This window comes from Mycothermus thermophilus (assembly GCF_041956435.1).
Source record: "Mycothermus thermophilus strain CBS 625.91 unplaced genomic scaffold VTJ04scaffold_4, whole genome shotgun sequence".
Classification (NCBI taxonomy): Eukaryota; Fungi; Ascomycota; class Sordariomycetes; order Sordariales; family Chaetomiaceae; genus Mycothermus; species Mycothermus thermophilus.
In genome coordinates this window covers 2,548,600-2,574,058 of record NW_027191430.1, presented here as the reverse complement: position 1 = coordinate 2,574,058, position 25,459 = coordinate 2,548,600, and the positions used below count along the sequence as shown (strand labels likewise).

Genomic DNA, 25,459 nt, shown 5'->3' with positions numbered 1-25,459 from the left:
TCGGGATGGGGATGGTTTATGATGGAATGGGTGGATATCTGTACGGATAGATGGATGGATGGGATAAAATAAGATGAGATGAGATGAGATGGGATGGGATGGGATGGTGATGGTACCTAGACATGGGCTGGCGCTTGCTCGGTTTGTCATTGCTTGTTCATGAATGGATGTTATACCTTGATGCCTCTCGTGGGCTGATTGACAACATATTATGGAGTCATGGAGAAGATGGACATGGCATGGCATGGCATAAACGGATGCGAGGACTTTTGTGTGTTTACTTGTGGGTTGGTTGCTGAGGAGTCGGTCGGTTGGTCGGTTGCTATTTGATAGGTTTTGCCTTGATGCTATAGATCTCTTTGCCAGGAATGAGTTGTATTGGTCTTGCTTGAGAAAATGCATAGCATATGTATGCATACATAGGAGCAGAGGAGAGGGGGCTGGGTCTCGGAACTCTGAATGACGACTGTATTATGGAAACAAGAAAGAGAAATAAATCTGAGCCATGTAATGTTCTCGCCCGATGGACTCATCCCATCCCATATCTGATTCCCTACTCATACTTGCGTATTCCCTACGGAGATGAACATTGGAAGTGCTGCTATTCAAGGTAGGTCCCAGATGTCTCGTAGGTACATAGCTTGCTCTCTAGTATCTTAACGGCAACAAGATTGGAAGAATTGAGCTCAACCTCATCAATATTTTCCAGTATTCTCATTAGCAGCCAAACCTAAGATATCAACGACCATTCGCAAAGCATCATCAAGACACAACGACTACGCCAAGATTGACAACAGAACAGAAAAAAGCCCCAATTCAACCCCTCAATATTAATAAGTCGTAACTAAGTAAAGCAAGGTACGTAGTACTCAACATAGGTAGACAGGCCAACCAAGCAGGTAGGTCAGGTAGGAGAAGTGCCGGATTAACAACACCAACCTCCATCCATCCATCCCATCATCATTATCCATCATCGTCATCATCCACCACCACCGCCTTCATCATCCTTTCTTCCATTCCTCCACCCATTCTTCCCTCCCTCCACACAACTTGGAAACAATAAAGAAACGAGCGCCGTATTGTAGCATGACTTCGATCATGACCGTCATCATGATATTTATCCTCCTCTTCTTCCTCCAACTCAAACTCACCGTCAAACCTCCACTCGACTCAACCAAACCAGGCCGAGGTCGAGGCTGAGCAGGAGCAACCACAAGAACCAAAACTCTCAAACAAGAAGAAGCGAGTGGCCATGAGGGGCACGAAGCCTCGAGGAAAACAAGACCAGAAACTAAAAAAAAAAANAAAAAAAACCAAAAGCCAAAGCCAAGCCAAGCCAGACCAAGCCAAAGCCCAACCCCCCGTGTTCCACCCTCTTCCACGAAGATGTGTGCACAAGGAAAACAAAAGACAAGAGCGAAAGGCATTAACCGTCGAGAACGAAAACACAGACAGAAAAGGAAATAGAGCAGGCTCCGTCATGTCATCACCCGGGCCCCCTCTCCGGGTCCAACCATCCCAACATATACACCTCCCCACATCCACATCCCCCATATTTATCCTCACAGCTTACAAACCCCCCTCTGCATCGGCCACCAGGCGCACTACAACCTCAGCTCCTTGACGATCTGTTCCGCCATGGCCTTGTACTGCCAAGTATCGCCGCCGACCCTCTTGAACTGCACGCCGTGCAAGCTGACGATGGGCACCTTGACAATGACAATCTCGAAGCGGATCTCGCCCTCGCTGACCCCGGGCTCGGGCCGCGCCGCCGACCGCGACGACGACGACGCGTGGTGCGCGTGCTGCTGGTGGTGGTGCGACGACCGGTTGGCGTACGCCGGCCGGCGGTCCTCCTCGGCGATGCTGGGGTGGTGGACGCAGCTGAACCCGCCGCGGATCTCAGTGAAGTCGACGCCGAGGCGCTTGAGCACGCGCTTGATGTCGGCGCGGATCTCGGGCAGGGGCTTGGTCGAGGTGGTGGAGACGCTGAAGATGCCCTTGAGGTAGACTGGCTTGGCCAGGTCCGGGTCCGAGGGCTCGAGGCGCTCATGCGAGCCGCCGCTGGTTTCGCCTCCGGCGTCGGTAATGGCGCCGGCGCCGGCGCTGCCGAGTTCGGCGTCGGTTTCTTCCTTGACCGCTTCGTGCTGCGGGGCGGCCTGAGATGTGGACTGCGAGTGCTGATGCTGCGTCTGCTGCTCAGCCTCGCGACGCGCACGCCGCGCCTGGATGCTCTCCCTGCGGGCGTGCCCGAGGGACTTAGCGCGCATGGACACGGATTTCTGCAGGGAGCTGGAGCGCGGCTCCGAGGGCTCCTTCCTCCGGTCGCGGGTGCTGAGTCGCCGGAAGAGGGAAACGGGTCCGTTGCTGGACTTCTTGGGGATTGCCATCTCGGGGGAGAGCAGGCCGTTGTTGATGGGCTCGCGGACCTGGTCCTCGCTATGCGAGCGGGCCCTGGGCCGTGTGCCGCGGCCCCCCTCGGTGTGGGCGGGCTGGGGTGGCGGGATCTCGGCGAGGGAATGCTTCTCCTTGGGCCGCACGATGGGCGACGGTGGGACAGCCGGCGCCTGGCTCTGCTGCGGCGATGGCGGAACCTCCTTCACACGGGGCGGCACCGACGGCTGGGCGGCCTGCGCCTCTTGCTGCTGGCGCTCGCGTTCAAACTTCTCGCGGACCAGGTAGTAGATGGAAATCATGGGGTCAAAGGCGTTGAGGGGGTCATCACCCAGCGGCAGGCCATCGGTGCTGCCGTTGGTGAGCGTTTCCTTGCTCGTTATTGAGTTTCGCCGTTTGTAAAAGTCGAAACCAAAGCCCCGCTTCTTCTCAGGGTCTCTCGGGCTTGCGGCGGCCAACTCGCGTTCCTTCTCGAGGCGGCGGACGGCGGCCAGGTACTTGGGTGATGTGATCTTCTTGGTGAGTTCTTCGCGGATCTGGTCGGGCGAGCCAAACTTGAAGCCCGTCATGTGGGCGATGACCTCCTCGTCGAGAGGCAGCTTCAGAGGCTCACGATGTGGGAGGAAGTTTTCGGGAGGGCCGTTGTAACCCTTGAGCATCCATGGATGGTTCATGACCTCATGCATAGTGGCGCGCTGCTTGGGATCGGTGACCAGCATACGCGAGATCAAATGCTTGCATTCTAAATCACATTGTCATTAGCAAAGTCACCGGCGGACAGAGCAGGGGAAGCACACATACCGCTGGTCAGCCAAGGAGGATAATCGACAACGCCCTTCTTGATCTTTTGGTGGAGGGCCGGCATGTACTGGTCGTCAAACGGCACCTTGCCGCAGACGAGCACAAACAAAACAACGCCGAAGCTCCAAACGTCGACCTCGGGGCCGGTGTAAGGGCGGGCTTGAAGGAGCTCTGGGGCGGCAAAGTACAGGCTACCGCAGTAGGTGGTGAGCTTCCTGTCCTCCTCGGGAGAGAACAGGTTGCTCAAGCCAAAGTCGATAATCTTGATGTCGCCCGTCTTGCTGATGAGAATGTTCTCGATCTTGAGATCGCGATGGACGATGCTGTTGCGATGGCAGTAGTCGACGGCGCTCGCGATCTGGCGAGCAAACTTGCGGGCTTGCTTCTCCTTAAGCTTGCCGTGCGAGATGATGTAGTCGAGCATTTGACCGCCATTAACGTATTCAAACAGCATGTACCAATGCCACCGGGTCCGCAGGTTGTCCTTGAGGCCGCAAATGTACTGGTGGTTCAGCAGACTGACGATGGCAGCCTCGCGGGCATTGCGGTCCTCCCGCGCAGCATCGGCACGCTCCCGATCTTCCCTACTCGTACGGCCGTCGTCGGGCGAAACGCGCTCGATGATCTTGCAGGCAACCTAGACATGGGGACACAATGGTTAGGATCGAGACTCAGGAATATCCATGACGGAGACGACCAAGAGAAGAAACTTGCCAATTCATTTGTGCCCTCCTTCCTCGCCAGCTTCACCTTGCCCATGCTTCCTTGGCCGATGGTCTTGATGAAGGCATAGTTACCCGAAGGCGCGGGGATGACGGTGCGGTATCTGTGCTTGGCGGGGCGCTGAGCGCCCTGGGGATCGACGGGACCATCACGAGACCGGTCCGCGGCGGCGGCGGAGGACTCAGCAGTCGGCGGATCGGGTGCTGGCGGATGGCGGGGCGAGGGTGCGCCGCTTCCCGTCGACCGCTGACTACTACGGCGGTGGGGACGCGAGGCCTCGGCTCGTGAGGAGGATTCAGATCGGGGCACGGAATCAGGACGGGGAGCGGTTTGGGGACGACGGGTGGTGCGGACGGATTGGGAGCGGATGGGCATCTCAGCCCCGTGAGGAACCGCGGTCGCCATGGTCGGCGAAGGTTGGGGAGATTGGCACACCGAGACGGCGCGCCGGAGTGAGCGCGCGAAGAGGAGAGAGGAGGGTGGTTGTTGGGCCGAGGGCTAGGTGAAACAAGCGGAGACGGCGGTTCGAAATGCAGGGTCCAGCAGACAATGTGACGACAGTCGCTGTACTTAGCCCGCCAGGCGAAATGGAGCGGAGGCGTGATGGACGAGGAGAAGGTTGCGGAAAGTAGAGGCAGGAGGCGAGCGGTTGTGTCGAGTTGTGGTTGAAGATGGAGCTGGAGGAGCTATGTGGGAGTGTCGGCGGAGATATGAGGCTGGAGAGCTGGAGAGGCTGTGTGGGTGGGCGGATAGCGGATGGCCGATGGCCGATGGCGGGATGGACAGGTGACGGTGAGCCCGACAGCAGGATAGAAAGTCAGTCAAGTCGGAGAGCCGCTGATGGATTCAGGTTCGGGCTCGGGTTCGGGCTCTGCTGTGTCCAGGGCTTGCCCGGAGAAAATGTTGGTGGAATACGATGCGGGATCTGACTGACTCGGCTGGAGTTGAGAAAGTCAAAGTCAAACAAAACACAATCAGCAGCCGCCCGAAACGACACCCGGACAGGGCATAAGGTACGGTAAGGCAGGCCGCAAAAAATCAAAAACAAAATAAAGATGAGGCTGCCGTTGCAGTTCCTGGAGTCCTACCCAGAGGCAAATGGGCGAATCAGTGGTTCCAGGATCTGTGGTCCGTCCTGGGCGAGCAGCGTGTCGCCTCAAGGTTGGGCAGTTGGAAGCCGCTTGTTTGCAGAGGTGAGAGACTGGACGGGTCTCGAGGGGATCATGGATGGATGGATGGGAGCGGAGGACAGCAGCTGGGGCCAAAGTTCAGGGGGCGGGGGGGTTGGCTTCACAGTGGCGGGTAACTGGGTAACTGGGAGTTGGAGGCGAGGTCCAGTCCAAGCAGGCGGTATCCGTAGGCGGGAGACGGTGCCCCACTTCACTCCGCCTACGTTCCGTCTGCTCTCAGCTGGTTGGGGTTGGGGTGCCTTCCCTCCAATTGTGCCCAAGGACTGCAACTGCAATTCCAGGTTTCAGAAGCCATCAAGTCCTACGGCTTTACACTACAACAAATGGGGAAAAAACGACATCACATCCTCATCATCACTCTTCATCTTCTGAATTCAACGCCTATCACCACGTCTGTCCAGCAGTTGTTGCAACAAGCCACCCAATTTTTTTTTCTCTTTGACCTGGCTTTTGCTGTCAGCCCCTTTCTTCTTCCTTTGACAGCTCACCCGCAGCCCCGGTCCACGACACACGGATCCATTATCCGCCCGGGCCCGACCCATCGAAATGGGTCCGTTCCATCGGGTCCATCATCTAGGAACAGATCGCGCCATGTCTGAGACGTCGCTATGGCCAGGTACGGACATTTCTTGTGACACGGACTCGCTATGTGGTCAAGCATGTGAATATGCCCATCTACGTCTCCGCCTCTTGAGCAGCGCCGGTTCCGCATCTACGAGGCAAACTCGGTGTTCATCTCATGGGTCATGTTGGTCTGGAGTACGGAGTAATGTCCCCATCTCGTCCCGTTGGTTTCTGACCAAGTCCTGTACCTTCACAGGAACTTCCAGGTTAGTGTCCCCCTCAGATGCTACGGCAGCATCATGAGGTAATGCCTCTCCCACCATACTACGCACCAAGTGGCTTCTCTCCAGCACCTGTTATTTGCCACTGTTGGCGGCAGGCATGCTCGGCGCAATGTATGTGTGTGTTCTGGGCTCAACAGGCCCGCATCAAGCCAACGGTCTGGGGATAGATTGATCGGTAGGCGATGCGACGAACCAACCGTTGCTCAAGCCAGATGAGCGCGGCAGATGATAATTTCACTTGCCATTAGGTCTTGTTTGCCAGAGTAGGTGTCCAGAATCCTCAACTCCTCGGCCTCTACACTGGGCTGCCAGGCACAGCTGTGCCGCCTCACCCGAGTCCTTTTCCCTGAGGCCTGCAACCAACTGCACTATTATCACAGCCTCTGCATACGGGCCCCTCAGGGCGCCGACGCCATGGTGCATGCTGGCTTATCTTGGGTGCATGATGGCCAGTAGGAGGACGGTGCTGGCGGCCGTGGCTGAGGGATGTGCATCAGTCTGCGACCTTGGCCCGAATCAAGTCCGATGATATCATGAAGTCTTGCAGAGGACATCGACATCACAAGGCTCACTACCCAGGACTCAATTCATGGCAATTGATACTGTGCCGGCTCAATCGATTTACCCGTCGACTTTGGCGTCGTGGTCAGGACGAATAGGTTGCGCTCGTCAAAGCCTGCGTGCATTCTGCCGACATAGGTGCTGATGATGGTTGTCTCTCGATGGCATGCAGTCAAGTCCTCCAGGAGACACATCGATGCTGACCAACCTCGACTCCCTAAAGAGTTGCTTCTCCGGGCGGGCATAAGGACTCCGTCCAGCCGGCGAAGAATATCCTAGACGAAGCAGGTTGGCCTTGAATCGGTCCTGGTTAGAAATGAGCTTTAACTCTGAGCCTTGTGTCCTGTCTGCCTTGAAGCCTTGTCGGTACCTAAGTTGTTGGTGTCGTTGGTCCCAGACCTGGAACCTGGATCATGTCCTGGCTGTCCCGTCCCGTCCATCAAGTCGAGCGGGAAGAGGAACTCCAAAGTTCAAGCGTTCCCCGCATTGTGGATCCATAGATGTCTTGGTTTGGCGGCCCCACTTTGGCGGCTGGGTTGGCCCGCCTCGGTCCTGACACGTCTTACCGCCTGCCTCTTTCGTCCTTGATTTTCGCGTCATGCAGGTCCGGCACTCCGACTCCAAACAAGAGCTCGGAGCACCGTCTCCAAATCTTCTGACAGTAAAACTTCCAAGATCGACGACGACATCACAACACCACTCCAAAAACATCACCTGCACCATTCGATACTGCACCAATCCTATGGCAACAATACATCCCCCTATTGACAGCCATCCACTGTGATTCTCCATGTCATACAAGAGGTCTCGCGCCGCCTACGAAGCCGATCTCACTGCTCAACAATCCCCTTACGTCGTCTTCGGAACTCCCCTGCCACCCCTCGACCCCGATGTTCGCGATGACGGCTCCTACGTACCCCTGTGGAAGCAGGAGGTGAGAGACGAGCGTGGCCGAAAAAGGTTCCACGGCGCCTTCACCGGCGGCTGGAGCGCAGGGCAAGTATGATCCTTCGCACCACACCCTGCTGATAGAGGTCAGGTTCACTGACGTTTCCCCGTCGCCAGCTACTATAACACCGTCGGCTCCAAGGAAGGATGGACGCCATCAAGCTTTGTGTCCTCGCGGACGAACCGCCGCAAGGACGACCCCAACGCCAGACAACAGCGTCCCGAGGACTTCATGGACGAAGAAGACCTGGCCGATGCCGAGGAGGCGAGGAAGATCCAGACGCGCGCCGCGTTCTCCGGCCTGGGCTCGACCGCCGACGATGCCACGCGACTTCAGGGCCTGATGGGCCTCTTCCGCGCCGAGGGGGATACCATGGGCACCAGACTGCTGAAGAAGATGGGCTGGAAGGAAGGACAAGGCGTCGGCCCCAAGGTCCGAAGGAAGGCACGTCTCGACTTGCGCAGCGATGCTCAAGACTCGGGAGAAACATACCTTTTTGCGCCGGACAACGTGCCCATGATCACGTTTGTGCGCAAGACGGACCACAAGGGGCTTGGATACCTTGGAGAAGCCAGGCTAGCGCCTCTCGGCCGCTCAGCCAAGGCTGACGATGACGACGACTCGGAGGAAGACGATGTAGGGCCGGGGCTAGGACGGCCGCGGTTCACCTTGTCCACGGGGCGCACCAAAGATCGTCCACGACCCAAAGGAGGCATCGGCGTCGGCATTCTCAACGATACCGGTTCCGACGACGAGGATCCCTACGAGATAGGTCCGCGAATATCGTACAACCGCGTAATAGGCGGCGATAAGAAGAAAAAGAAGGCAACCACCGCGGCAAACCCTGCGTTGAAGACTCAACCTGCCTTCATGCCGTCCAAGAAGGCGTCTCTTGCGAAAATCACGTTGGGGTTACGAAAATGCCACGACGGAAAACTGCCTCTGGACGGCTTCGTGTTTGGAAAGGAGCCCGATGCCTTGACCTCAGAGATCAACGCGCCGGGGAAATACCCACCTCCAACAATACCTCCAGGCTGGGTCTCGGCGAAGCAGGCCAAGCAGTCGCAGACCGGCAAGACCACCTATGTCCCGGCGGCGGAAGCAGCCAAAACATCGGCCCTCGACCCCAGGGCAAGGGCTGCCATCCTCGGCGAAAAGCAACTGCCCGGGAAGTCTGTGTTTGATTTCATGACCCCCGAGGCCAGGGCACGGCTTGCCGCCGTCACAGGAAGGCAGGATCTCCCGCCAGCCAAAGGCGAGGTGCCTTCGGAGCACGTCCTCAGCGAGGAAGAGCGACTCCAACAACTCCTCAGCCAAGTCCCCAAGCTTGACAAAGAGACGGCCATCGCCGCCATCTCGCGCGGCGCCAGCGGCAACGCTCCCTACCGCGACGACGAAGCCAAACGCGCTCGATACATTGCGTTCCTCGAGTGGCAGGCCGGATTCCGACCAAACCCGGGCCCGCAGCCGCCCAAGATGAAGGCGGACGAATGGCTGCGCGAGCTCGGTGAGTTCCACAGCTGCGCGCGCATCTTCAAGCCCATGACGGGCTTCATGGCGAGCAGGTTCACCACGTCCAAGTCGAGCACGGGCACATCCAGCACCGGCGGCGAGCCAGGCGATGGCGGATTGCTCTCGCAACCGGCTGCTTCGAGTAAACCGCAGGACCCGGCCGAAGAGGCCGCGAAGTTGGGCATGTTTGGCCCCATGACGCGTTCTGTCACAATTTTTCACCCTGCGAGGTTGCTGTGTAAGCGGCTCGGGGTCGAGCCGCCGGAGTATGCCATGGCGGATGACCAGGCGGGACAGGGTAGGGAGGGGAGGCAGGAGTCGTCGTCGGCTTGGGAGCGGTTTGAGGCAGCTTCGAGGGATGGGAAGGTCCCGGGGCAGGATACGTTTGTCAGAGGAGAGGGGGCTGCGTCCGCTGCTGTGGGTAGTGGAGTGAGAGTGGGGAGTGCTGCTGGTTTGGTCGAGGGAGCAGGACCGGGCAGTGGAGGGATGGGAATTGATACAACGCGCAACCCGGCGCTGGAGGGAAAGAGGGCTGGCGAGGAGGTGTTTAGGGCGATTTTTGGGGATAGTGATGATGAGGACTAGGTAGAAAGGCTGTATATATTGGTCCACTATCTACTCCTACCTACTGGAGTGTATCTGATGATCCATGCTGGGCTCTGTGTGTACAGTCGTTACGTTACCTTCTCGACGTGACAGCCCCACGCCCTTGGACGCACCTGAGCCCAGTCCAGACACATCTTGGCTCCCCATGTGATTGGCGGACCCCGGCGGCTACGGGTGCTTGACGGGGATGCTGTCCTCCACTCAGAGGAGGCTTCAGGGATTCATGGGCATTGGAGCGCATGGCTATGATCGTGTTGGGTCCTGCGCTGCCGTACTCATCACAAAACTTGAGAAGACAGATTTGAGATGAGGAATGCAGATTTGAGCTTGGATGGTTTCACGCTTTGTGTTTGAGCTTCCTTTCTATTTCTTTTTTTTTTCGTTTTTGTTGAGAAATTGGATTGACTAGATTCATGTTCTGCTCAGCCTTGCTGCATGTTCATGGTAATGGGCTTGTAACTTACCGTATTTGGTGTTCAGCCTCCCGTCTCGCTGAGGCATTGGAAATTGGGCGTGTAACGTTGACGCCAATTGCCCAGGGCAGCTTCAGGTCCCAGACCTGAGTTCATCTCCAAACAGCCAACACCCAACGAGTCTCCCAACAACTAACCACCGTCTTCATCACGCTGCCTCCCACCAGGCTCTTGACTATAATCCTCATCATCCGGACGCTTCCGATTGTCGAAGTATAGAGAGTTTTGTTGTAATCCTTGACCCACCCCAGCAACACCGAGCTCCAGGTTTAAGTACCTGACCGTATGTACCTGGCCTAAGCGAATTGTCCAAGACCGCTCATTCAACTTTCCCCCCTAGCCCCGTTCCGCCCCAAGCACGGACTACTACTACCTAGTCCATCGTTCTTCCAGAACCCCCAAACCCCCGATCAAAGTCCTTGTTTTCCTTTAGCCTTGCCAACAAAAACAACCTGGACATCGTGGCCGACACAAAGCGAGCCCACTTTACCACCGTCGATATCGACGACCATCTTCTCCTCGAGGCCGGCCTCCCCGACGACGACGACGACACCCGTCCCCTGTCGCGCGACCGCTCCCCACCGCCTCAGTATCCCGCCTCCGAGGCCTCATCGGCCGCATCCTCGTCCGCTTTCCGGCCACCGCCCCCGTCCTTTTCGTCGCTCTTCCCGGCAGAAGCTGCTTCAGAAGCCGTCGACGGAAGCGAGAATACCCGCCGCGTCGTCGATCCCTATCCCCCCGTTGTCGAAGTAGACGTCGACGACGAAACCACCACTGCCGCTGTCCCGGCGTATGCTCCTCCAGCCGACGACGCCCACATCGACGACCAGGTAGCGGTACTAGCGACTACTACTACTGCTGCTACTTCCGAACCTTCATCTTCCGCCACCGCAGCGTTCCAGTTCCGCGACGACACCAAGCGCGAGTTCTTCCCACAGGACACCAAACCCCAACCACCCGCGGGCCCAAGCAGCAGCAGCTACAACAGCAGCAGCGGCAAGGGCGGCAAGGGGAGTTCCTCCACCAGCAAGGAAGAAGAAGTCGAGCCGCCGCCGGCGTATTCGGAGGGATCCAGTCCCCTCCACTCGTTCACGTACCTCATGGCGGCCGCAGGAGGCGCCGCGAGCATCATCACCCAGGTCCAGCAGGGCGGGCCGGCGCTCAACCCGCTCGGCGATGTGCCTGGGGATGAGACGATTGTTTTGGATTTGAGGTATGGGATGATGGAACCAACCTACAATGTGGATATGGGGAGCCAGCTGTTTAGTTTAAATCGGTGCTGACGTTTTGCTAGGGGCACCAAGTTTAAGCTGTCCCGCGATGAGCTGCTGACTCTGCCCGAGTTTGTCCTTCTGTCGCTGTTCCCGAACGGACTTTTCCCCGAAGGACATATGGGCTTCTCGGACGCGGATGCCATCCAAGTCGACGTAAGTCCTCCTCCTTCGAAACCACCATCCCCCCCAGAACACAACCAACCAACCAACCACTAACACCCTGCCTCCTCAAGTACGACCCGGCCTCCCTCCAATACATGCTCGACTTCTTCCGGAACGTCGCCCAGAGCATCCCCACGGACAACCAGCCGGAAACCACCACGACGGGCCCGGACGGGAGCGTGGTGTCGCTGGAGCCCGGGGTGACGGCGGCGCGGGACGAGAGCAGCCGGCGCGCGGGCATCATTGTGCTGCGCGAGGATTTGGATTTCTACGTGATCCCGCCCCGCCACGACATTGAGCAGCCCGAGATGCTGGAAGTCAAGCGCGCGGCGGCCCGGGCGCTGCTCAAGCAGGACGGCATCTTCAGCGGGCTCAAGAAGAGCGACGAGCCCGGCACGACCGAGGCGCATTTGATTGAGATGTTGACTGCGGGGTGAGTTTGGGAACTTACAATTGCTCACCACAGTTTTATTCTTCTTTTGTAACAGACTAACTAACGGGTTTGTGCGTGATTACAGCGGCTTCAACCACGACGACCGCTGGGGCCACCGGGCCCCGGAGCCCAACAAGGCCGTCATCTGCTCGCTGGCGCTGGCGCGGCTGCGGTCCGACATTCGCGGCAACGAGATGGCGTCGAGCGCGGTGGGCATGGCGCAGAAGCTGCTGCTGTTTTGGCGCAAGCCGGCGCGCCGCTGCTGGTGGGAAGGGGTCGAGCTCGAGGGTGTTGAGGGCGTGCCCCCCGGCCAGAAACTGAAGGTGTGGATCCGTCGCGTGTGGACGTTGGAGATGAGCGTTATTGGGTTGAGGCAGTAGTTTTTTTTGATCTTTTTGATTCTTTTATTTTCTTGGGTCTGGTTGTTGGTTTTGTTGGTGAGGGATGGGTTGGTTGGAGGAGAGGGGAAAGGGGTGGGTATACTATGGATGGTTGTTAGTATTGCGGGCTGTTGGTGAGCTTGGCTTGATGGAGCGAGCGAGCGAGCGAGCGAGTTGGCTTGGTTTCTTTGCCTTTTGTTTCCTTGATTGAAGGATCCGCTGGGCTCGTTTGAATGGAGACGGTTGTTGTATTGAGGGTTTGTCGGGTCGTGCTGGTTGGTTGGGCTGCTGCGTGTGTGGTTGATAACCGCGGCGCCGGTGGTGACAGTGGTGGGGGAGAGGTATGTTGCTCGAAGAGAGGTGACTGACTGACTACCTCCCTGGGAGTGGGAGAGGGGGAGGAGATGGGGGTCAGTTGTGTGTTTTCCAGGTTGCTTTTGTTTTTTCCCCGTTCCAGTTCATCTATCTCTTACAGTAATCGTCTGCCCTGTTTTGTTGTCTCTCCTATGGTCTTTTTTTGTGTTTCGGACTTGATACTCTCCTTCTTCTCGTTCCTGTTTGTTGTTCTTGTTGTTTTTTTGGCAGGCGATGAATGGCTCGAAAATCTTGTGGATGGATATACCGTACCTATGCTACAGTACTACTACTACACATTGTTGTTGCACACATACTTGCCTAGGTACTTATTACTAGGTGGCTCGTCATTCACAACGCAAACGCACACAGAGAGATAGGTATCGTATGGGTTTCAAATCTCTTCATGTCTACCTAGGGTTTGGTGGCCTCTGATGCCCAACTCGCGCCTCATCCGTTCACCTCCGGATCTGCTTACACCGTCCCACCAGATGTTCAGACGTGCTGACGGCGAAAGACTGCAGGATGATGATATCTCTCAGTTGGAGCCCATACCATATAAACAAGCCTTGACCCCTACTCCTAGTACATACGACCATACCCACAAGAAAGCACGGGATCCCGTCCGCTCTCCCTTAGTTAAGCTTGTGAGGGCCAGACTAGTAGTTGGGTCGGTGACGACCAGCGAATCCCTGGTGTTGTATGTATTTTTTTTGTGTTTGTCCTTGGCTAAGGTACTTAGTCCTTTGGGACTGCAGGGTTGAGGTGTAGATGGATGGTAGGTACTTTATGAGAGGTTGGTGTTGATGGATAGAACGTGGTTGACTTGACCTTTGTTGGGTGTACTACGGAGTATAGGTCGACCAAGGCTACGTTATTTCCCAAAACAGGTTCAACTTGAGAATGGCACGATCAACAACAGGCCCAATCGTAACTTGGACTTTTCTTTGTTGTTTTCAGGGCTGTTTGCCTATCTACAAGCGTTTGACTTCGCTGACTAGTGTAGTGACATTTCTCCAGCCGAGATGGTCGAGTTACGCAAGATGCACATGGCCACGCAATCCACGTTGCGGCAGAACATGATAGCCGGCTTAACGGTCGGGAGCAAGGAACCGGGCTAGAATGCGAGGGGCCGGGAAGAAAAGAGACGAGATACGGAAGACAAGGTACAAATCGGGGGACATGACATCATGGGCCGACCTGCCCAAAACGGGGTGTGGTTCCGGTGCGAGACAAGGCATGAATCCCAACATGGACTCGGCCGGCATCAAAGCACAACGACACTTCGAGGACCACGCAAATGCAAGGGGTGCCGTGCTGTCGCCCGAATGGAGCGCATAGCCAGTCGGCGACATTCCAGCGAGTGGGAGGGACGGAGGGACAGCGGCACGCACGCGAGCCAGCCATTCATTCAATAGGTTCTGGAATATACCTTACCTCTAAAGGTACCTGAGCTTACGTTAAGGAGGGGTAGCAGTCGATAACATCCGGGGTTGTTGCCGTGCCGCTTTCGATCCTGCTTTCTCTTGTTTGGATGGAACTTGGTTAGAATCTCTCGGCTCAACGAACAGGACAAGAAAGCGAAACGCCTCGACGCGACGTCCGTTGCATGGTAATTGAGAAACCGGTGACCAGGATCTTGGAACCCGAGTTTAGCCAACTTTTTGTCTGTTTTGCTCATATGGAGGAAAGGGTTGCTTAACTCCGGATGAAGTACCCAAGCTCGGAACCAGCCATGCACTTATAAGTCCCGTCTTCAGTCCATTCTATCCCATTCCATCCATTCATTCCGTTGTGCCACCGCATCTCATCAACGCACCTCAGGACTCCACGATCAGATAGATGAATTGAGCCTCCATGATGATTGCCCCCGCCAGCAAACGCTCCCCATCTACCCTGGCAGCGGTCCTGGCGACAGCATGTCTGCTGTCCTCCCCCAGTCCGGCCAACGCCCAGGCCGCATGCCCAAATAACCTGACTCCGGCCTACAATCCCCCCGTCGTGGCCGAGGGTTGGAAGGCCCAGCTCGTGGCCACCGGTCTCTCGCGCCCGCGCGGCATCAAGTTCGATTCGGCCGGAAATCTGCTGGTCGTCGAGCCCGGCGTCGGCTTGACCCGCCTGACGTTTGAGGACTACGGGGGCACCTGCTTGGTGGTGAAGGAGAAGAAGACGATCATTCCCGAGCCGGGGGTAAGTTGTCTTGGACCATTGTTAAGGCAGAGAAGACCATCTAACGCCTCCCAGCTCAACCACGGCCTGGATCTCTCGGACGACGGCACCACGCTGTACGTCTCGACGGTGGAGTATGCCGACCGCTACACCTACGACGCGGCCACCGCCACCGTCTCCAACCGCACGCGGCTCGTCACGGGCATGAGCCACGCGACGGGAGGCCACTCGACGCGCACCCTTCTCCTCTCCCGCAAGTACCCGGACCTTCTCCTCGTCTCTCGCGGCAGCGGGCCCAACATCGACCCGCTCGCGCAGGACGTCTCCACCGGCGTCTCCCAAATCCGCGCCTTCAACGTCTCCGAGGCCGCTCTCGCCGCGAACGGCGGGCAGCCCTACCGGTACGCCACCTCGGGCACCCTCGTGGGCTGGGGTCTCCGCAACAGCGTGGGCGTGGGCGAGCACCCTCTGACCGGCGAGATCTGGTCCGTCGAGAACAGCGCCGACAACATCTTCCGCGCGGGCGTCGACGTGCACGAGGACAACCCGGGCGAGGAGCTCAACTTCCACGGCGTGCCCGTCCCGGACGAGGACAACCCCAACCCGTTCCTCGGCGCCAACTACGGCTACCCGCTCTGCCTCGCCCTCTGGAACACGACCGACTTCCCGAACATCGACTCCCTGACCGTCGGCAAGCAGTTCGCCCTCAACGACACCACCGCCTCCGACGAGTGGTGCGACGCCAACACCACCCCTCCCCGCATCACCTTCCGCGCGCACACCGCCCCGCTCGACATCAAGTTCTCCCCCGCCGGCGACCGCGCCTTCGTCACCTTCCACGGCAGCTGGAACCGCGACCAGCCCGCCGGCTACAGCCTGAGCTATCTCGACTTTGACACAACCACCGCCCAGCCCACGGCCCCCGCCAACAGCCTCGACGCGGTGCGCAACATTCTCTCGGCGCCCGACGTGTCGATCTGCGCCCGCTGGGGAGGCGGCCCGGCGTGTCTGCGCCCGGTCGGCCTGGCGTGGGACGCGAGCGGGGAGAGGCTGTTTGTGTCGAGCGACGCGACGGGCGAGGTGTGGGTTGTGACGCAGGCCGCTGGAGGAGATGGCGGGGAGGTGACGAGCGTGACGTCGAGAGCGGCGGGTGTGAGGAGGGCGACGCCGGTGCCGGCTAAGTTTGGGAGGGGATGGATGGTTGTGGGCGCGGGTGCCGGTGCGGGGATGGCGGGTTGGATGCGGTGAGGTGATATCTTTGTTGAGAGCGTTGTTCAGAAAATGGATGTGCTGGATTTGGTGTGGAGGATGGATGGATGATTGATGGAAGCATCTCGACGATAGCCACGAGATGGATTGCAGCTAGTACAAGATAAAATAGCTCTGCTCCAAGATTAGCTGTATCCTCAACATCACCGAGAACATCAGCGTGGTTGAGATAGATGGTTGAGGTTTGGTCCAGACAGCCAGCCAGCATGGCCAACAAACTGTATTAACTCTACCCATGAACGCCCTTGCTCCATCCATTCCATTTCATCCCATCCCTCTAAGTTTTCTTTTTCTACTCCTCAATGGTCTTGACGCACTCCCACTCGCCCTTGAGGTTCTCCTTCCACAGCGTCACCTTGTTATCGGCGCCCGACGCGGCCAGGACGTTGCCGCTCAGCGACCAGCTGACGCGCCAGACGGCCGCGTCAAAGTTGAGCACCTTGCACGACCACTGCATCGGGTTGGCCGGGTCGCTGGTCCAGATGCGCACGGTGCGGTCCTGCGACGCGCTGGCAATGTAGCTCTTTTGCAGCACCGTGGGGCTCCACGCCACGTCGCGCACCCAGTCCGTGTGACCCGTCAGCGGCTCGCGCTCGAGCTTGTATGTGTTGATGGCCGGGTCGTAGACCCAGATCTTGAGGGTGTTGTCGGAGCCGCCCGTGACGAAGCGGCGCGTGACGCCGCCGCCGGGCTTGCTGCTAACGATGCTACCGGGTGCGGTGGCGGGCGCCCACGAGACCGAGTTGACGCCCAGCCCGTGGGCGTGGAAGATGGCGTGCTCCCAGCTGTTGTCGCGGAACTCGAGCACGCTCACGTTGCCGTCGGACGAGGCGCAGGCGAGCAGGCAGCCGGCCTCGTGCGGGGACCAGGCGACGACGTTGACGCTGGCTTTGTGCAGGGAGAAGTCGAAGATGCGCTGCCACGAGCCCGACGTCTCGCGCCAGATGAGCACCTTGCCGTCGTACCCCGCCGAGGCGAGAATGTTGCCGTACTTGGGGTGGGCCCAGGAGACGCACCAGACGGCGCCGTCGTGGCTGGTTTGGGTGGAGGGAAATGTGAGTTTTCATTTCTGGATCACTACCGAAGAAATGGGTCGAGGAAACGGTCCGACATACCCCTTCAGCGTCTCGGTCAGGCGTTGTGTGTCGCCCTCGATCTCAAAGATCTTGATGGTCCGGTCCGAGGAGCAGGTGGCTAACCTCCGGCCGTAGTAGTCGAGGACTGCATCATGCTGGAGAGGGATCGGGTCAGGTCAGAACATTGGTTTATTGTATTGGATGGGCTACGGAGGAGGGTTTGGATGGTCTGGCCTCGTCTCGTCTCGTCGGCTCGAAAGGTCACCGGGACTCGCAAGACTCGGGGTGGGGAGGAAGTGGTGGTGGTGGCATCGGGCAGACATACAATCATGTCGTCGTGACCAGAGTTGGCGATGACTTGTGTTCCTGCCGCCTGCATGGTGAAGGTGGGTTAGTATTATTGTCTATCTAGGAAAATGCCAATTCTGGGTTCCTATTCTTCCTGGTCGAGAATAAGAAGAGGAAGAAAATGAGGAAGAGAGGAGGTGGTTGTGAAGGAGGGGGAGGGCGCACCATTGTGAAACGGCAGTGTTCTGGTCTTCCACAAAATCAATCAAAAATCCAGAAAGAACAATGTGTCAGGGCTCAGGCGGGGCAATTCGTCTCGCGGTGGTATTGTGGTTGTGGTGGTCAATGGGATGAATGGGCGTGAATAGCAGTGTTGTGCTGGTGGTGTCGCAGTGTTGAGGATGCTGAGGTGCAGCAGTTGAGGTGCAGTCAGTAAGGTGTCGTGTTTGGCCTGGCCTTGGCGGTGATGCGGCCCCTGGTCCATGTCCACCTGGCCAGAAACCAAGGTGAAGATGGGTCTGTCTCGGTGAGCTCAAGGTGAACAAACAGAGTGCGGGATGGTGGATATAGTCCGTGCGAGTATCACCGGATCATATAAACTCGCACTGTCCGGACATAGCATGCCCCTCAATCACACGCTCGGCATCGGCACATGGCCAAGTGCCGACGTCCACCTCCTAAACCATCGTCTCGGACGCATCGCCATCTTCATCACCACCACCTCCCCCCCCCAAAACACCCACGACACCGTCGCCGAGCCAACCGGACCCGCCCTTCTTGCCTGCGAATGGCGCCCACACAATTGTTTTATTTACCATGCCGCTGACAATATTCTTGTGCCCCGTTTCCCAAAATTTGCCGCCGAGGAGAAATTCCAAAGCTTAAGAACCCCTCCGCTCTCCCAACCTCGGCTTCTTCCTCCTTCTTCCTTTTCTCGCAACCGTCTGGGTTCGAGCTTACTTCGGGCGAACTTCGCTACTCAGCATTGCAACGACTCTTCGAGTTCGGCGCAAAGTATATACTAGGCCTTTCACGCCGCTTTCTTCTTACCAACATCGTCTCGTCTCATTATCACTTCCACTCCACCGAAAATGGCCGATTCGATGTGTGGCCCGTCCAACGGGGCGAAGAACCTCTTGAATCATCTTGAGCGCGATCGCTCGATTCATCAAGACCGCATCACTGGCGCTCCTCAGTCCGGTCTGGGCAACGTAAGTCGCCGCCGCTTCCGCTTCAGCGAAAACGTCGTCGCAAATGGGCGCAAAACTGACCAGCCTTTCCTCTCCAGTTCCGTTCTCAGGCTCACTTCACCAATGGCGCCGACGCTGCCTTCAACAGCTTCCAGTCCGCCGCTCCGGTCATGGAGCCGACCCTCGGCCCTGGCCTCGACATGACCGCCCTTTCCGGCCCTGCCTTCCGTCCCGTCGGCCCTGCCCATGCTGGCCCGATCGCTGGTCCCTCCACCGCTGGCAACATCACCAACGACTGGGTCGCAGAGTTCAACAACATGAACATCGCCGCCGCCGGCCCTGCCGGTCCTGTCGCTGCCAGCGCCATGCGCGTCCAAGCTCATGCGGCCACCATGGCTCCTGCCAACCAGCCGGTCGCTAACATCGCCGGCCCCACTTTCTCTCGCGGTCCCATGTTCGGAGCTCCTGCCGTTGGCTTCGGCGGTCCCATCATGACCAACAGCCTTGTCGCCCCGGGTGCTGCCGCAGCCCAAGTTGCCGCTCCTGTCGAGACCACTGCCGAGACCACTGCCGATCCGCAAGCCGAACTCTTCGAGGCCATCTTCGCCGATATTGAGCAGAACCTCGCACAGTCCTCCGCCGCTAAGGAGCAGGAGGCTCTCGACCGCGAGTTCGCCATTGAGCAAGACCGTTGGATGGCGCAGCACGGACCGCGCGCCGAGGCCGAGATGGCCCAGATCAACGCCGACCTCGAGAAGCTTGCCGAAGAGCAAGAGGCTGCCGACAAGGAGAAGGATGCCGCCGACAAGAAGCGCGCCGCCGACGAGGCACTTGCCCGCGCCGCCGGTGATATTGTCAACGCCGTGGCCGACAATACCTCCGAGAAATTCCGCCGCTCTCACTTTTTCGAGCTCATGCGCCGTATTTCGAACCGGGAGGTCGTCGTTGAGGGAGACGGCTTTGTTGACGCGAAGACTGGCGAGAAAGTGGACACTGACCACCATCTCGACGACCTGGACAAAAAGGACAAGGACGATGACGCCGGCGCGGCTGCTGGCATGGCTTAAGGAGGACGATCTCGAGGATGGTGAAGGAATTTCCGCGCCGTCGCTGCGGCCACCGCGGCGAGGTTGGGATTTTCTTTCTCTTGGTACTGTTAGGGAGGTAGAGATGAAATGAATTCGCCAGGTGTTCTTCATATCTGTGTGCCCTCTCATGTGTGTGTCGTCTTGCTTTGTCGCTGCTGCTCTCTGTGCTTGCCTGTGCCTGTACTTGTGCCTTGTGTTATGATGAGACGAAAAGGCGGAAGGTGGACACGGACCACCACCACCTCCTCCTCCTCCACGACGACTTCGAGAAGACGACGATGCCGGCGCAGCTGCTGGTATGGCTTGAGAGATCACCGAGGATGGGGGAGGAAGTTCCGAGCCGGTCCGCGACGGGAGCCGCGGCGAGGTTGGAGTCTTTGTCTTGTGGCTTTGTTGGGGAGGTAGTAGAGATGAGATGAATTCGTCGGATGTCTTCTCATATATGTGTTTTGTTGTTGCTGCTGCTGCTGCTGCCGCTGCTATATGTTCATGTACCTGTGTTTGTGCTGTATCTTGTGTGTTGTGATGAATAAGGAAGGACGAAAAGGGGGTTAAGTACCACTATTACTCCCCCTATAACCTTGACGATGATGATACTAAGGACGAAGTCGTCGACGCCTACGCTGCTGCTGCTAGTAAGGCCTGAGCAGGAGATCATCGAGATGGAACGGGGGAATTTCTGCGACCCTCCGCGACGCCAACCGCCGCAGCGAGGTTAGGTTTTCTTGCTCTAGTTGTCTTAGAGAGGAGGTAGAGATGAAATGAATTCGTCAGGTATCTTCGTCAGGGGTCGTCTCATGTGTGTGTGCTGTCTTGCTTCCTTGCTCTGTTGCTCTCTGCGCCTGCCTGTGCCTGTACTTGTGGCTTGTGTTGTGATGAACACGGCAAGGCAAAAACCGCCACCACCACCACCACCACCTCGAAGACTCCAAGAAGAAGAGCAAGGACGACGAGAACGGCGCGGCTGCTGGCACCGCGTAAACAGGAGGTCGTCAAGAATAGGGGAGGAATTTCTGTGACTCTCCGCGACGCCACAGCCACCGTCCCGGCGAAGTTGGGGTTTCTTTCTCATGGTTTTGTGTCTCTTGTGGTTTTGTTAGGGAGTAGTCAGAAGAGATGAAGTCGTCTGGTGTCCTCTTGTGTGTGTGTGTGTGTGTGTGTGTGTGCCATGCCATCTTGTCTTTGTTGTTAACGTCGCCGCTACCGCCGCCGCTGTTTCTGTTTTCTGTGCCTGTCTTGTGCTTGTGCCTGCACTTTATGTTGTGCCTTGTGTTGTGATGCATATGGGAGAGCGACGAGCGAAGAGGTGAACATGGACCACCCACGACCACGACCACGACCACGACCACGGCAATGACCATGACCATGACCACGATTATGAACAACACCTCGGAAAAGTTCCGACGCTCCCGCTTCTTCGAGCTCATGCTCCGTATTTCCAACCGGGAGGTTGTTGTTGACGGAGACGGCTTCATCGACGATGCCAAAACTGGGGAGAAGGTTGATACCGACCACCACCTCGACGACTTCGAGAGTCATCGTCAACGGAGAAGTTCCGCCGCTCACACTTCTTTGAGCTGATTCGTCGTATCTCTACCACCACTACCACCACCACTACCATGTCCCTGATGATGATGAAGCCAAGGACAAGGTTGTCGAGACCAAGACCGGCGAGAAGGTCGACACCGATCACCACCTCGACGACCTCGACAAGAAGGAGAAGGATGCCGGCGCCGCTGTCGCCGCTGCCTTCGGAAAGGCTTAAACAGGATATTATCGACGATGAAGTGGAGGAATTTCCGCGACGCTCCGCGGTGTGCCGCGACCGCGGATCCGTGCCGAGATTGGAATTTTTCTTGTGGTTTGCTTTGTGAGTGGTCGGAAGAAATGAATTCGTCAGATGTCTTCTCATGTATGTACCGTATTGCTTTGTTCCTACCGCCGCTGCTGCCGCCGCCGCTATCCGTGACTTGTGCTGTGATGACGAAGGAAAGTTGCGTGACTCTCCGCGACGGTCTCCGCGACGGCGGAATCCACTGCGAGATTGGAGTTTTCCTCGTGGGCTTTCATGAGAAGGTAGTAGAGATGAAACGAATTCATCGGGTTGTGTATGCGAGTGCTGTCTCCTTGCTGCAGGTTCTGCTCTCTGGTGTTGTTGATGTATGCTTTGCCCTTGTGCTTTGTTCCTTGTGCCCGTGCCTTGTGTTGTGACGAAGGAAAGTTGCATGACTTCCGTGCCTGCTGGATTCGCAGCGAGGTTTGTTCATGTTCCTTTCTTGTTGACGCCCTGACGATTGTGAGTGAGTATACTTTGTAAAGATCGTGATGGGGTGACACTTAGCTGCAATGATGGTTGTGACGGTTGTTGCTCGGTCGGTAGTGAGCGTACCGAAAAAGATTCCACAACGACAACCGCGACGGGGGCTTTGTTGAGAATGGATTGTTTGGGATAAAAATGAGCTTTTCCGCGACGAAAACGTTGCCGCGATTTTTTTTTTCTTTTTTTATTGATGATGATGATAGGGCGATGGTCTTTCTAAGACGAGACGATAATCTCTGGCGTATTTTCGTAGACGACGACTTTTCCGCGACGACGACTTCCGCGAGTTTGGGATATTCCAATGGCGGAAGAAGTTGAAGGTTTAGATTTCGAAGCGAGCCGGCGCGGCAATGAACGGTGAGGATGTCAAGTCGTCGAGGAGTTACCGCCGTGATGATGGTGCGTGGTAGAGAAGTATTCCCGGCGAGGTCAAGGGAGGCAGACTTGACGCCTTAGCGATAAGTGTGGTATGTGAGAGCGCCCGCAGCGAGGTCATGGATGAGCCCCCTTCCTACCCAGTGACTGAGGATGAGTCCAGATGAGGTATTGAACTTGTCCCTCTTGGACTTGGGAGCCGGTTCCGTTTGGCTCTCCAGAGATTCCGGGGGAGTATTGTTGGTGACCTCCATCACCAGGGAGTGGTGTCGTTCAAGTCGTCGTCGGATGTCCGGTCCCGGTAATGACCAGTCGGACCACCAGGACCTTGGATCATGCCGTCCTGATTCATGCCCATGACAGGCTCGCCGCCTTGCTGGCTCATCTGCTGCATCTGAGCCATTGCGTCCGGTTCTGAGGTTGAGTATTCTTGGCTGGGGAACCTGTTGATCTCAGTTGGTATGCGATACTGCATGTCCAGTAGATGCACATCTTTGGCGTGATTTTTTACATCCGCACGAACAAGCCTGAAGTTTGGGTAGGGCCTGAGTGCCTTTGTGTCAAAGACTGACCTCAACTCTGCCGATCGTGCCGGTATTGTGCGCCGTGCTGAGAGTCGAGGCCGTGAAGTGGGACATGGCAATCTGGGCCGCTCTGGCGTTGCAAACAACACCCGCCACGGCAGAGTAATCCGGCGTTGCCTGAGTTGCCAGGCGTTGTCGCGGCGGCGACTCTTTCGCGGCAGAGCTTACCAGCGAGGTTGAGGCATCAAGACCTCTGCCAGCCTCTTGGTGTTGGTGTTGTAGGTGGGGGAGGTTGAATCGATGGTGCTGTAGTCCACGCCGCTCGGCTCCGTGACACTCCGTGCCACAGTGGAGTTAACCAGTGTTGCCAGAGGAACTCTAGGCGACAATCAGGCCACGGAGGTGGGTTGTCGCTCTCATGATGTGACACTCCTGGTTGTGGGTGTTCGAAGGGTCAGGAACTGGTGGTGGTGGTCGTCGTCGTGGTCGTCGTCGTCGTGGTCGTCGTCGTCGTAGTGTTGATTCGCTGGCAGTGTTGCGACTCTTTGTTCAACGGGTGAGACCGACGCTGCCGGTGAAGACCCGGAGGGGTCGTGGTTATCGTGAGTTCGGTGCTTCCGTGCCGGCCGCCACGGGTTGGGTAATTTTCGCTCCTCATCATGATTTTCGTGAAAGTTGGGTGTTTCTGCTCGTCTGAAGTAGTTGAGGTGGTAATGGTGTCGGCGGCGGCGTTGTGTCGCCAAGGCTTGGGTTGTTGTTATTCCTCGCAACATTCACGAAGAGCGTTGCTGTTGGGTTCATCGAAAAATGGTTTCCGTGATTTGAATAAGAGAGGAAAAGCGAAGACAAGAAGAAAGGTGAAGAAAAGAGGAAGGAAGAGGGAAGAAAAGATGGAAAGTGAAGAAAGTCTAGGAGAGTGAAAAGTCGAAGGATTTCCATGGCTTGAGGGAGAAATGAGGAAAGGAGTGAAAGTCCGGGAGAGCAAAAAGTTAAACAGGTTCTGCGGTTGGGAAAGAAAAGAAAGAGGTCGAGAATCTGAGAGGGCAAAAAGTCACACGGTTGCAGCCGTTGAGAAAGAAAGGATAGGGTTGAAATTCAGGGAGCAAAAGGTTAAACGGCTTCCTCGGTTAAGAAAGAAAAGAGGAAAGGTTGAAAGTCTAGGAGAGCAAAAAAGTTTAACGGTTTCCGGGGTTGAGGAATAAAAGAACAAAAGGTTGAAAACGAAGAGAGGAGAAGGGAAGAAAAGAGGAAACATAAAGAAAAGGAAAAGGGAAGTATAGGTGAGTAACAATTTGAAGGGTTTTGAGATTGAGAAAGAAGGAGGAAAAGATTGAAAGTCTCGGAGAACGAAACGTTAAACGAATTCCGAGGTTTAAGGAAGAAAGAACAAAAAGCTGACCGTTCGAGAGAGCAAAAGGTTAAACGGTTTCCGTGGCTTGAGGAAGAAAGTCGGGAAAGTGGAGAAAAGAGGGAAAGGGAAGAGAAGATGGAAAGGTCGAAAGTCCGAGGGACTAAAAAGTTAAATGGCTTCCGTGGTTTGAGGAAGAAAAGAGGGAAAGGAAAGAAACGAGGAAAGGGGTTAAAGTCTGAAAGACGAAAAGGTAAACGGTTTCCGTGGTTTGAGGAAGAAAAGAGAGAAAGGGGAGAAAACAGGGAAGGAAGAAATGAGGTAAAGAGAAGAAGAAAGGATGAAAAGGTTAGGTTAACAGTTTAAGAGAGCAAATAGTTAAACGATCTGGGGTTTAAGGAAAATAGAAGGAAAAGTTAAGAAAAGAGGAAAGTAAAGAAAAGGAAAACGGAAGAAAGCCTAGGAGAGCAAACAAGTTGAAGGGTGTTCGAGGTTGAGAAAGAAAGGAGGGAAAGGTGGAAAGTTTGAGAGAGCAAGTAACTTAAACGGTTTCCGTGGCTGGAAAAGAAAGGATCAAAGGGTTAAAGGTCTGGGAGAGCAGAAAGTTCCTAGGGTTTATCGTTCCAGTGTCTCTTTCGTCTGACGAGATGAAGTGGCGAGAATACCAGCAGCCACGTTCTACGCTGTCGAATTAGGCCTCTTTGGCAAGTCGCACCCTTCAGGGAGAGGAGCTCCTTTGATCGCCAAAGGTACTTTTACCCAGGGCAATCCCCTGACACAACACTAACCGGAGAGGTGATGAACGAAGCTGTTGATGCAACTGCGGCCCCTCAAAATACCATGTCTCGTGCAAGCATTCTTCACTCTTTTGCCTGTTCAGCCGTGGCGGTGAGTTGGATGGAGTGCGGTAACAGCCTCTTCAGGGGTTACGGAGTACTCCAGGCGGCAGAAGGATGATGGCGAGAAGGATGATGGCGAGATCGTCGGTCTGTTGCTGTTTGGTCGCCGCAACGTTATCACCATGGTCAGTGGCTCACTAGTAACACCGCCCGCCTTACTTGTAGAGGTCAGCCTTTCAACCTGCAACCACCAAATGTAGAGATAAAAGCTGCTTGTACTCATACATCTGACAAAGGGCCAGCAGAAGAGTGA

At 56.5% G+C, this 25,459-nt stretch overlaps 10 protein-coding genes across 10 annotated transcripts; 5 read left to right on the top strand and 5 right to left on the bottom strand.

Moving 5' to 3' along the window:
- Nucleotides 1–1,604: 1,604 nt before the first annotated feature.
- On the bottom strand, nt 1,605–4,323 carry VTJ04DRAFT_6662 (uncharacterized protein; the record flags this gene model as incomplete). The annotated part of the gene is made up of 3 exons (XM_069364906.1): nt 1,605–3,136; nt 3,196–3,832; nt 3,910–4,323. 3 exons carry the CDS (start codon nt 4,321–4,323, stop codon nt 1,605–1,607), a joined length of 2,583 nt encoding a protein of 860 aa, XP_069218686.1.
- A 2,984-nt stretch (nt 4,324–7,307) lies between these two features.
- Nucleotides 7,308–12,306, top strand: VTJ04DRAFT_6661 (uncharacterized protein; the record flags this gene model as incomplete). Its single annotated transcript, XM_069364905.1, has 6 exons — nt 7,308–7,513; nt 7,583–9,521; nt 10,474–11,270; nt 11,352–11,484; nt 11,565–11,926; nt 12,012–12,306. 6 exons carry the CDS (start codon nt 7,308–7,310, stop codon nt 12,304–12,306), a joined length of 3,732 nt encoding a protein of 1,243 aa, XP_069218685.1.
- A 115-nt stretch (nt 12,307–12,421) lies between these two features.
- VTJ04DRAFT_6660 (uncharacterized protein) lies at nt 12,422–13,741 on the bottom strand (the record flags this gene model as incomplete). Its single annotated transcript, XM_069364904.1, has 3 exons — nt 12,422–12,772; nt 12,837–12,933; nt 13,671–13,741. The coding sequence occupies 3 exons, from the start codon at nt 13,739–13,741 to the stop codon at nt 12,422–12,424; spliced, it is 519 nt and encodes a 172-aa protein (XP_069218684.1).
- Nucleotides 13,742–14,517: 776 nt separating this feature from the next.
- VTJ04DRAFT_6659 (uncharacterized protein) lies at nt 14,518–16,077 on the top strand (the record flags this gene model as incomplete). The annotated part of the gene is made up of 2 exons (XM_069364902.1): nt 14,518–14,850; nt 14,905–16,077. 2 exons carry the CDS (start codon nt 14,518–14,520, stop codon nt 16,075–16,077), a joined length of 1,506 nt encoding a protein of 501 aa, XP_069218683.1.
- A 313-nt stretch (nt 16,078–16,390) lies between these two features.
- On the bottom strand, nt 16,391–17,690 carry VTJ04DRAFT_6658 (uncharacterized protein; the record flags this gene model as incomplete). Its single annotated transcript, XM_069364901.1, has 4 exons — nt 16,391–17,132; nt 17,214–17,329; nt 17,500–17,547; nt 17,688–17,690. The coding sequence occupies 4 exons, from the start codon at nt 17,688–17,690 to the stop codon at nt 16,391–16,393; spliced, it is 909 nt and encodes a 302-aa protein (XP_069218682.1).
- A 37-nt stretch (nt 17,691–17,727) lies between these two features.
- Nucleotides 17,728–17,946, bottom strand: VTJ04DRAFT_6657 (uncharacterized protein; the record flags this gene model as incomplete). Its single annotated transcript, XM_069364900.1, has 1 exon — nt 17,728–17,946. One exon carries the CDS (start codon nt 17,944–17,946, stop codon nt 17,728–17,730), a length of 219 nt encoding a protein of 72 aa, XP_069218681.1.
- Nucleotides 17,947–18,082: 136 nt separating this feature from the next.
- On the top strand, nt 18,083–18,487 carry VTJ04DRAFT_6656 (uncharacterized protein; the record flags this gene model as incomplete). Its single annotated transcript, XM_069364899.1, has 1 exon — nt 18,083–18,487. The coding sequence occupies one exon, from the start codon at nt 18,083–18,085 to the stop codon at nt 18,485–18,487; it is 405 nt and encodes a 134-aa protein (XP_069218680.1).
- Nucleotides 18,488–18,553: 66 nt separating this feature from the next.
- VTJ04DRAFT_6655 (uncharacterized protein) lies at nt 18,554–19,719 on the top strand (the record flags this gene model as incomplete). The annotated part of the gene is made up of 2 exons (XM_069364898.1): nt 18,554–18,673; nt 18,751–19,719. 2 exons carry the CDS (start codon nt 18,554–18,556, stop codon nt 19,717–19,719), a joined length of 1,089 nt encoding a protein of 362 aa, XP_069218679.1.
- A 1,374-nt stretch (nt 19,720–21,093) lies between these two features.
- VTJ04DRAFT_6654 (uncharacterized protein) lies at nt 21,094–21,505 on the top strand (the record flags this gene model as incomplete). Its single annotated transcript, XM_069364897.1, has 2 exons — nt 21,094–21,274; nt 21,318–21,505. 2 exons carry the CDS (start codon nt 21,094–21,096, stop codon nt 21,503–21,505), a joined length of 369 nt encoding a protein of 122 aa, XP_069218678.1.
- Nucleotides 21,506–22,688: 1,183 nt separating this feature from the next.
- Nucleotides 22,689–23,073, bottom strand: VTJ04DRAFT_6653 (uncharacterized protein; the record flags this gene model as incomplete). Its single annotated transcript, XM_069364896.1, has 2 exons — nt 22,689–22,904; nt 23,008–23,073. 2 exons carry the CDS (start codon nt 23,071–23,073, stop codon nt 22,689–22,691), a joined length of 282 nt encoding a protein of 93 aa, XP_069218677.1.
- Nucleotides 23,074–25,459: the final 2,386 nt, after the last annotated feature.